The sequence below is a fragment of the Odontomachus brunneus genome, unplaced genomic scaffold (genome assembly GCF_010583005.1).
Source record: "Odontomachus brunneus isolate Ranch 3 - 2012 unplaced genomic scaffold, Obru_v1 Obru_scaffold_078, whole genome shotgun sequence".
NCBI classification, from domain to species: domain Eukaryota; kingdom Metazoa; phylum Arthropoda; class Insecta; order Hymenoptera; family Formicidae; genus Odontomachus; species Odontomachus brunneus.
Window position 1 is genome coordinate 486878 of NW_022639528.1, and position 11707 is coordinate 498584.

The 11707-nt window shown below is 41.5% G+C and overlaps 1 protein-coding gene across 3 annotated transcripts in view; it reads right to left on the minus strand.

Moving 5' to 3' along the window:
- Positions 1-11707, minus strand: part of LOC116847478 (insulin-like growth factor 2 mRNA-binding protein 1) — a 147957-nt gene that overhangs the window by 92406 nt on the left and 43844 nt on the right. For 2 of the 3 annotated variants that reach the window (XM_032822519.1, XM_032822517.1), the window contains exon 3: positions 5344-5400. The exons of the other annotated variant lie outside the window; for it this stretch is intronic. In XM_032822519.1, the coding sequence (XP_032678410.1) occupies positions 5344-5400 (57 nt within the window). The remainder of the gene's footprint in view (positions 1-5343; positions 5401-11707) is intronic. 3 annotated transcript variants of the gene reach the window in all.

Here is an 11707-nt window from a genome sequence, read left to right on the forward strand (position 1 = left end):
CTCTCTCTCTCTCTCTCTCTCTCTCTCTCTCTCTCTCTCTCTCTCTCTCTCTCAGGGTTTTGGAAATCGGTCGAACACGAATTGCAAGCCGGGATTATCGGGGGGAAGGCTCCTCTCTCTCACCGAGGGTTGATTCCGTTACGGAGGTCTCTTTGTTCGTTCAGGTAGAGAGAGGCAGGAAGGATTCGTCCTCTCTTTTGTGCGCGCCCGCAGGTATATAGGTGCAGGTCGGCGGGTATTCCTGTCGTTCCTGCGATCCGCCGGTCATTATCTTCGCCAATGACGCGCGCGCGCGAGGGTGTTATCCTTGAAGTAGATTTAGTATTCATGGTAGTGGTGCGTGCGTGCGTGCATGTACGTGTGTGTGTGTGTGTGTGTATGTGCGTTCGTGTGTGGAGTGCGTGTGCGCGCAACGCAGCTGGTGACGACCGGGCAAGCGTATTCTGTTACTTCCTCCCTCGTAGTTTCGCCGGTACTTGCGGCATAGTAACTATGTCACGCGGACGATGCGTCGCAAATTTAGTCCTCTGTTCCCTCGCGCTTTGCAATGAGTCTCTCTCGGGAATGAGATCATTAAAAGTGACACGGCACGACTGCATCGTCGTTTGATGACTTTCATCGAAACGACAATAACTCCAGGGTGCCTTCTAGACGGTTTAACCTGAATACTACACACCTGTGCGCGGAGCGCATCCTCGAGATGGGGAGGAAACGAATAACAAACATTGATTGTTGGATTACGTGAGCGAAAAGAGGAACGGAAAGAGAAAAACATCACGTGAATTTTGATCCTGCGCGCGTGTAGACGGAGTACGAATTTTTACACGAACACGTGTGGAATAAATAAGAATCTCCGTATTCCGGAAAAAGAAAAACCTTTAAAGAAAACGAATATATGTTAGGAATACACGATTGGAAATACAAGTGTTCTAGAGTAATAAGAGCGTTTCCTAAAATAAATTTCTGCAAGCTAGTTGTATTTTCAGGTTATGAATTTTTAATGGACATTAAATTCTTCAAAAGTCTATTGCAGAGAGCATCATTCTTCATGTTCAAACAATTAAATTTTTTTATCTTGCTGCACTTATTCGCAAACGCAAAGATCTAAAGTAATAAATTATTTCACCTCGGCTAAATCTACACACAGAAAAATCTCGCTCTGCTGTCGGGAAAAGCGATTACTCAGTTTACTTTTTTCTTTTATAAATGATGGTTATCTTCAACAAAGAATATTTTTTTAATAATAGCCATCAAATATTATCATAAATTTTAGAAAAGATAATTATCACACTGAGAAAAAAGTCCAAAATTTATTTGTGGAATATAAAATTCAGTTCTGTAAAATAAAAAGTTTACTTGTATGAATAAACTTTATACTCCACAAATAAATTTTGAAGTATTTTTTTCTTGTGCATGTACTCAAAAGAAGAGAATTGATTCTCTTTATATAAGAATATTATTAAATTTTCTCAAAGAAAAAGTTCATTCGATTCTACTTCAATAAGCAAAACGAATTCTTGTTTTAATTTAATATTCTCAAAAGAAATGTTGAACTTATTATGACTCAGAATGTATTTCGTAATAAATTTAAAGTTCATGACGAACTTATGACAGATTTGCGGACATATAAACTTATGAAATACATGAAATAAGTAACACTTACTTGAATGCAGTATGCGTTTTTCTGTGTGAATATTGACTTTGATTTTCCGAGATTTTGTTTCAAAATGGAATTTGTAATATGCAGAGACGCGTATAGAATAAATGTAATCTGAACTTTGTACGCGGAAAAAGGGACGGATATATCTTCAAAGGAAATAATTATCTTAAAGGCACACGGTTGGAAATGTTTTGTAAGTAATAAGTTCTTACAAGTCAGTTGTATCCCTTCAAGATAAGAATTTCCTGTGGACATTGTATTCTTCTAAAGTATATTTCACAGCGTTTTATCTTTTCGACAATGGATTCTTCGAATTTCAAATTGCTGTTATCCATAAACGAAGGTTCGATCAGTATGATAAATCCCGCCTTTGCTCGACACGCAACAATGAAATGCGATGATGAGTGTATATTACCGCACCTCTCTTTCTCTTTCTTCCTCTCTATCTCTCTCTCTCTCTCTCTCTTTCATCAACGCGATTTCAAGCGCGCTCGAAGGCGGAAAAGGGAAACAGAGCGGGGAAAGAAAGAGACAGTGGACACCTTTTTAATGTCCTTTGTCTCCCCTGTCCATGAGCCTCTGTACCACGTGTTGGCGCGCGTTTCGCAAGCGTACCGTACAAGCCACCGCGTATATCGACCACCTTGTCCCGATCAACTAATTCCGCTGAATGGCCAATCGATTATCCCCTCGGTCGAGCGTAAATCCACGATGGCTCCCCAGAAAACTGGCGTCTTCCGCCGTTCGCGATTTCTTTCAGTTTCAACGTCACTTCGTAAATGAAAAGGAAGAAAGAAACAAAGAAAAAAAGAGATTGTACAAACGCGCCGTGAAAAATTCTCCCGACTCTGAGGTTATCAAGTGCAGAGGAGATTAAAGAATTATTCTGACGAGACGTATTAATATCCTGGAGACGTATTAATATTCGATGTATTCCGATTATACACCAATTGTAATTGCGAACGTAGCGCGAATTAAGGGCAGGGGAGATGGACGGGGGGAGAGGAGCAAATTTATCGATTTCTTGCGCGACAAGTAAAATTTCTGACTTCGGTTACCGGGAAATGCATACCGGCTCCTTTGTTCCTCACGGTAATTTGAACAGGGTTGGGATAGGTTCAGGTAACGTTTAAAGATAATTAATAGTTGTGTGTGCACGGCTCGTAAATACCGCTATCAATGGAGCGTGCGGCCGGAGTGCGCGTGGGATCGGCAAATGGTTTCCGGGCGCATAAAAATTAATGGATTTCGGACTGGCCTTCGGCAGGACTCTTCGATTTCGACAGGACTGCTCAAGGTCGATCGCTCGGCGGATGTAAATGAAAGGGAAACGTGTGCGTGCGTGCGTGCGCACGCGCGCGCCCAAACTCGGTCTCTCTCCTAATATATCCTTACATATCCTTATTTCCTCAATAAGCGTATGAAGAGAAGAAAGTTTTGTTAATTTAACAACACGAATATCCACGACAAATGGTTCCTTGGTGGAAAAGGACTCCATAGCCGAAACAAATTATTGAGAGGAATTCATACAGAGAAAAATTTGAAACAAAGAGAAGATAATAGACATTCTCGAAAAGAGGTTAGGACAAAAGACTTAGAAAAAAAGTCCTGAACAAAGTCATAGAGATATGAGAAATTAGCTAAGATGAATAAACTACTAGCAAACATTGCGATGTCGCACCGAGAGAAAAAAGTTTTATTAATTTAATCTAATCTTTAATCTAATCTAATCTAATGATATCAATACTCGCAACAAATTGTTCGTTGATATGGGATAGCGAATGACCCCTTAGTAGAAGTACAAGCGATTTGCTACTTTCAACTTGCTGCTCTAAGCAACACTTCTGTAATAAAGATAATCTAATTTAACCTGAACAGACGAGAACAAATGTGACTTGTATCTCAGGTAGTATATGTTTGGCAAAAATGACAAATAATGATGAAAAGTGATTTGTAACGATAACTGACCGATTTGTTTTCTGAATGAGCAGACGTGCTTTTGTTCTGATAAAGGCAGGGACTTCTCTTATGGTGCGATTTCTCCTCCGACGAACACAAAGAAGCCTCTAGTATTTTAATATAAATATCCACTTCTCCCTCTTGACAACTGAATTGAATCCGAAACGAAAATTTCTAAAAAAATTCGGAAACGTGAGAAGGAAGACTTCTTGATTCTCCAAGATGCACGTGTTACTTAACTTCGCGCTATTAATTGCAACAATCCCCAATTAAAGAGTATTTATAAATGTTTGTTAACGTGAGAGCAGGCTAGCTTCGCTTTTTTTTTCTCTTTTCCTAGAGAATAATCTGACCGGTATCGGCAATTGAATTTCCTGCGGTTAGGACGCCAGTCTCCACATGACTCCGTGATAGCGCTTTAATAATTGGAACGAGTGCGGTGGCGAAGTCTGCGATAGAGGGCGGAAGGGGAGTAGCGGAGGAAGGTTAGCTTTAGCCCCTTCGGGTGGATCGGTGTAAGCATGTTGAGGAGGAGCGACCTGGATATTTCGTGCCTGGGGATCTTCTCCGGGGAAGAGAAAGAGCGCGAAAGATGAGAAGAGATAGCGTCAGAGGGATGAAGGAGAAATATGGCGAGGGAGGAGCCACGAGGAGGTGGAGGAGGCGAAGAGGATGACGAAGGCAACGAGAGAGAGATGCTCGGAGCGCGCGCGCGACAGAGAGAGAGAGAGAGAGAGAGAGAGAGAGAGAGGCTGCGAGGGTGCGTGCGTAAGGGTGGCTCAGCCGCCGGAATCAATAGCGGCAGCACGCACCCTTGGAGAATTTTCGCGCCGAAGGACAGCTCCGGAAAGCACCTCCGTTCTTTGGCCTGTTCTCGGCGAAACTCGAAGATCAGCGTGTCCCTGCGTGTCTTCCAAGAGAGTACTTATTGCTTCACGATCGATCAATTCTTTCGATCTCGCGAGTTCACATCATGAAGTGATATCGCAGTTTCATTGTCATCGCCTTGTCCTCGATGAAAGTTTAATGTCAGCTCTCCGACATATCCCCTCGCGAGTTTCTGACTCGAGTTCACTATCAGGAGGAGTAGACTTTCGAGTAGTTCGCCGATTAAAATCCTATTAGGGCAAGGTCTCGCTTGACACCGAATAGTAAACGTGAGCTTCTCATCTATTTTTAAGAATGCGAGGTTAAATTACTCTTAAATCATTCATAATTAGCTATCGACTAGCTCTGTGTTGTTTTGGCTGAATTTCTTCTTGCATGTTTCTGCTTCGAGTCACGTTCAAGCTCATCAAATTACAATTTATTCATTTTAAACTCGTTAAATAACGTGATTTTAAATCGCGGGAAACGTGCAAAAAGAGCTACAGCTAAGATTGCTTGCGCCTGACAATAACACACTTGGAGTTGCGGTGCACTTTTCGTCTTAATACTTGGTACTCTCCTTGATATCTTCTGGTGCAAAATACTATGGTTCTCATCTTAATATGCACTTATCGTCGTATTTATCGGGCAATACGCAATCATTTTACTATCATCATTCACAGAGAGAATCACTCTCTCTCTTTCTCGGGCTTCTCAAGCCGTGGTGAAGCCAAGAACAGGCGAGTAGGAGAGGTGAGGAGGAAAGGGAGGAGAAGAGGAGGACGAGCGGGAGCAAGAGCTTTCGAAGTGAGGATTATAAGACGAGCTGGAGAGAGAGGGGAAGAAAAATCACTCACCTCCATCCGTTGCCGACCTGGTCGACCGGAGATTCTGGTAGGGCGGTGCCGCTACCCCTGCAAGCAGGAAAAGACATTCTATAGGATAAGCAGGGACGTAAGGACGTGAGGCTTCGGGGATGAGGCTGTGGCGAAGCGTGGATGATGAGAGGATCGTGTTTCCCGCGCTATTTTCCCTCACTCCTCCGGCACCCACGAGTGGACAGCGAACGTTAATGTGCGCGCGATCGATGCGTTTGCGTGTGTATTTTCAAGCTGATCAGCGCGTGTGGTGCTTGTAAGTCCAGCGGTAGAGAATGCGGCGTGAATGTATACCGAGAGGACAAGCATTTAAGAAGTAAAGAACATTTATTCGCTGGGTGATACGCTGAAAGAGGAAGGGAGAGAGAAAGAAAAAGCATTTGAATCGATACAATCGGTTCAATCGAGTCATTCGCCTTCAAAGATTGTATCTGCCGAACAAATTACGCGTTAGTGCAACAATGCAGTTGCATTGATGTAGTTACTGACCAAATCGCAATTATTGGATTAATTGGCACACATACATACACACACACACACACACACACACACACACACACACACAAAACTCCTCACAGCAACTATGTAATTCGTTTAATCGGCTAAATGTTTGCTCGACGAATTTTGCTTGTTCAAGCACAGTCTCACTAACTCAGCCGCTCTTTCATTTCAATATCACAACGTATTAACTTATATTGATATAAAATATTTGTCAAATAAGAAAATATGTATTTACTTCGAATCTTAGCATTTCGTGAAAACATTTGTTTATTTTATTCAAACAAGAGAATTCAGACTTAAGTAAATATATTATCAGTACCCATCAAATAAATATTGGTTATTTTTTAGATATTTGTTTTCTCGGTGTAGCGTTTATGAATGTAGTTGCGAATGTTATGAATGTAACATACGATGTGTAAATAAAGGATATTTGTTTGATGTAATTTTCCCCGTGCTACCTTACCCCAAAATGTTTTAGTTTAGATATTAAAAAAATATAAATATACTGCGGTAAGATCGAAATAGTCAATGATTTCGAAAGAAAGCGCGACATGACTCCCACGTATAAATAACATGAAGTAAAATTACTAAAACGACCGCAAAATAAATAACGATTCGCACGCAGGCGTGTCTCCAGGACCACGCTATTTCTCTCTTTCCCTCGTAAATTACGAGGTGCGCGGCAGCTCGGGTTTGTAACATATCGCCGATATAATTCACTTAAATAAATACCACGAGCTGACACGAGTCGCGAACGACAGGGCTCGTCGAGTCACGCTGAGTTTGGCACGATAGGGATAAAAATCCCGCTCTCACTTCTTCTCCAATTAACCGCCTCTCGCGACGTGCATATTAATCGCGGTGTGTCTGACGTCGTCGGTGTGTCGGCGGCGGCGGAAAAGGGGGAGGTATACAAAAAAAAATAATAAAAAAAAGAAAACGGGAGAAAACCAGAAGAATTAATAATAACCGCGTCGTTCGCGATACGCATCTGGCCAGGTCGCTCGGCCAGGTGCTCACGTCGTCGTCTTCCGTGATCCGTGCATATTCTGGGGCTCCGGCTCCTCCACGGTGTTCTTTTACGCCGGTCACGGCAATTAAGAGGCATCGCCGTTAAAATCGCTCTCGTCGCGCGCGCGAGTATTACGAGCCACCGCGTATATGAGAATGCCGCCACCACCGCCACCGCCACCGCCGCCGCCGCTGCATGGAATTTCAATTCGCCCGGAAACCTGTTCGGCCCGCGGCACGGCGGAGCCCCTTTTGCGTTTTCACTTTCGCCGCGCGAGTATCGGCGCGAGTACTAGTAATCGGGGTTAGAACGCTGCGGGGTTAGAAAGGGAGAGAGAGAGAAAGAGAGAGAGAGAAAAAATCGACACAGGTACATTTTTGTTTACATCAAAGTGCACCTTGATTTTGTAGCTACTACTAGGAGGTGTATTCCTAAATCTTTGGGATTATAATTTCTACGCAATCAATTAAAATTTCAACTGACTAAAATAATTGGTAAACCAACATGTGTAGTTAAAAATACTAAAATATAATAATTAAAATTATATAAAATAAATAATTTAATTGCTTGATGAAATTAATTATTAATTAATTCAATTGATTATGTACATAATGAGAATTTGAATACTTAATTTCAACATCTGTATCTAATGTTAAATTAGGTGAGATATAAATTATCTACTGTTTGATTAAAAAAAATATTTCTAAATTTAATTTCTTTACGTCTGATTTCGAAGAAGGAAGGCGAAAGACGAGAATCTGATTCGACAAAGATATTTCAAATCTCATTAGCTTTCATAAAAAAAATCATCGAAATTAGTTCGAAACTGTAGCCTTTTTGAAACATAAAATTTCATTTCATCCCACTGGGCTTCATCCTACGGCTGTGTATACATATGCAATCTCGATCAACAATGTGTTAAGAATGATTGGGGTATATTCGCGCGGCGCTACAATAAATGCCATTTTAGAAACTGAATCGTTGATTCGCGCTGGACCGCGAACATGGAGATTGCAATTCCAATACGCAAGTACCCATCTCGATATCAGAAGGTGACCGTGTACAAGAGAATGATCACGGGCATTCGTGAGAAATCCGCGATCTCTGCCGATCGAGCGATAATAACATCGTTCCCTCGTGCAAGCACACATTCGGCCTGCATTGTGTCGGAACATATAATGAATTCGTACGTGCCGGGCGAAAAGCAGCGCACTCTCGATGCAATCGCCGTAATAACACGTCGAACCACATCGCAAACGACATTAAGTATCATTTCCGACGGTTCTCGCATCTTCGTTTCGCGTGACGTCTCTCTCTTTCACTCTTGCTCGGTCCTGATGTGTGCTCTCGCGGCCAGCTGGGCCTGAAAAATCGCGCGGTCGCGTCTTCGCCGACGAGCCGCGCTACGGCGATTTTACGATCGCGTCAAAGCGGAACTTCGCGAGAAAGCGTTGCCGCTTTCGACCGGCCGGGTCCGCGAAGAAGGGCCCACGGCGTTAAGTCAGCCGGACCGACCGGACGGGGAGGGGGCGCGCGCGACAATTACTGCACGTCAGCGTGCCTTCATTTCGGGATAATTAAGCGAGGCCCTTTTACACCTGCGCAGATCGCGCGTACAACACGCATATCCATGAAATCCGCCGTACACCCGTGACCGGACACGAAGTACGATCCGGGGTTCCGATAAAGGATCGATAAGCGGAGTAACCGCCTCCGCTTCTTCTCAACCCGGGAAAAATGCGGCGGGAAAAAAACGGCCGACGTCACGACGGAGCATTATGCAACGCGGCGAATCTGTAATTAAGATTTTCGCCGCTATCTCCCTCTCCTTCTCCTCCTCCTTCTGCTTCTTCTCCTCGCCCCTGTCTGCTGTAGTATACAAGGCGCACGCTCGCGCTGTTATTAATTATTAATGAAGGGAATACGCGCGGTCATCGTCGTATTTTCAAACAAAAGGAATTTAACGCGTAAGACGGCCGCGATCCGAGTCTTCGGCGAGTGTGCGAGTCTTATCTGTCGAAATCGCAGCGAGATGCATGAGAAATTGAACGAGTAATTCGACCGCTCCGAGTACTTTTTCTTAACACATTGTTGACCGCAAGAAAATTCGCGTTTTGCTACAGCCAAATTCTGTCGTCTGCATTGAGAAAGGAATGTTTGGTATTTGTGAATATAATCACATGAAGAAATAATTACTATAAATTATAGTTAAAAAAACCATGTTTTTAAATAAATCTTATTGCAATTAGTGATAGTAATCTCATACACGTGTTTCCACCGCTGTTTTCGTGTTAGGACAACTAGACACGATTAGGGCCAAAAATAATCATAATTTTTGTTAGGTCAACATTTTCCTTCTTTCAGTGCAATCTGCGGGTTATTTGTTATGGTGTATTTTGATAACTTATAAAAAAAGTGAGTAGGACAATGCACTGAGAAAAAATATACTTAAGATATATAAAGAATATTTTTTCAGAGTGGATACTAATAATATATTTACTTATATTGATATTTTTCAAACAAGAAAATATACATTTCCTTGAAACCTTAGTTTTCTATGAAAGCAATTGCTTGTTCCATTTAAATGAAAAATTTATATAAGTAAACTGAGAAATAGAATATTTAAGAAGTACTTATTCGGTGACTATTAATATATCTACTTATACTAATATAAAATATTTTTTAAATAACAAAATAAACATTCTTCCTAATCTTAAGAAAACTGGTGTAAGGTGTTTATTTTATTATTTAAAAAATATTTTATATTAGTATAAGTAGATATGTTATTAGTAGTCACCGAATAAGTACTTCTTAAATATTCTATTTCTCAGTTTACTTATATAAATTTTTCATTTAAATGGAACAAGCAATTGCTTTCATAGAAAACTAAGGTTTCAAGGAAATGTATATTTTCTTGTTTGAAAAATATCAATATAAGTAAATATATTATTAGTATCTACTCTGAAAAAATATTCTTTATATATCTTAAGTATATTTTTTCTCAGTGCATTGTCCTACTCACTTTTTTTATAAGTTATCAAAATACACCATTAGTAAATACACCACTAACTATTACTCATAAAGTAAATACATCACTAACTCTTTTTCGTGAAAGCGACTGTTTGAAAATTTACTTGAAAAAAATTATATGATAAGAGAGGAAGAGAGGAAGAGATTTTAAAAAATTATTGAGATAGTAATGATTAAAAATATCGAAGTGTGTGTGAGACGATAATAAAGTTCTCGAGCGGACGTGAAGGCACCTTTAAGCCCCATAACGTAACGTCGGCAGTCTCAATCCGAATTACCGATCGGATGCTTCGGGGTGCAATGTAATTTGCGTTCTTAAGTAACGCACGACCGGCGAAAATGCGATTATCGTCGCCGAAGAGCCCGAAGGAGCGAGACGAAGTTTGAAGATTCGCGCCGAGATCTCGCCGTTTAATGATTCTTTCGCCCCCCTTCTCCTTTCCTCCCCTCGCTGTAACGAGGCTGACGGACCTGCGACTTTCCATTAACAGCCACATTAAGGTTATAAGCGAGGCACGTCGTCGCGAATCTTGTCGCGTTCGGCGCGAGTCATCTATATGCGAGAAACGAGACAAAAATTTATCGTTTTCTAATTCGACAGATTTCGCCTAAACAAAATCACGTCGCGACGAGTCTTGACGTTCCGTCGTGAAAATCGCGCGTCAACGAATTACAATTTGCGTCGAATTGAAAACAATCTATTAACGCATTGTTAATCTCATTTTTGCTATTTTGAGCTGCAGTAAGCACCGACAAATATCTGTCATTTTTCTTTTGGATTATTTCCCTCTCTCTCACCAGTAATATTTAATAAAAATAATATTTAATAATAAGAGTTCAACACTTTGACAATCACCAACCGTTTTTAACATCATTCAATTCCTGAGATATTTGAGAGAAAAAAGTATCTAATAGTAAATATTTATTTAAAAGATACTAATAACATATTTACTGAAATTAAATATTTTTATTTAAATAGAATAAACAATTACTTTGAGCAAACTCCGATTAACTCCAAATACGAGATAATTTGTTACAAAAAATTACGATAATATCAACAAAAAGGAATTTGCTCTATGAGCGAGTTGACGATTGCTTCTACTAAACTTAGATTAACTATCTTCGCTATTAGAAAATCTGCTCAGTTATAACATTTAATTTTGCCCAGCGAGCTGCGGATTCGCGGAACCAATTAAATCAGAATCAATTAAACCATTCTTCTCCGTGGTTCACTGCCACAGAATAATTCAAATGAACCTTTTTGCCCGCATAGTTTGGCGCTTTGGTTTAATTATCGGCATATCATTTCACAGATGGCAAGAGGCGACTTCACGCTGAAGTCCGCCCTGCAAAGCGGACGATCGATATCGCGCATTCGTTACAAAGATAACGAGTCGTAGCGGTGATTAGTCTCGTCAGCATGAATCAGTCATCGCGTTCGTATACAACGTGCACGTATCCCGCCGTCAAATCAGCCCGAATCACGATACTGACTAATTACTTGCATAATCGGCGATTCGTCGAGCGCCGCGCGCTCGATGCCTCGCTTATGAGAACGCACGCGAGATAAGCGCGTGCTAACTGCGCGCGTGTGGACGCAGCTGCACGAGCCCTCTCGTGCATCGAGAGTGCTCCTCCTCTCATGGGGACGGGGTCCCTCGAGGCTCGTAGGGAGATGCACACTTTGAGCAAACACATCGGAAGGAGAGATACTACCGGGCGGGACCGGGTGCATCGTTTTGCTTTCGCTCGACCGAGGCGAGATGCCGCCGCCCTTTAAAGTTAAAATTTACTTTTTAA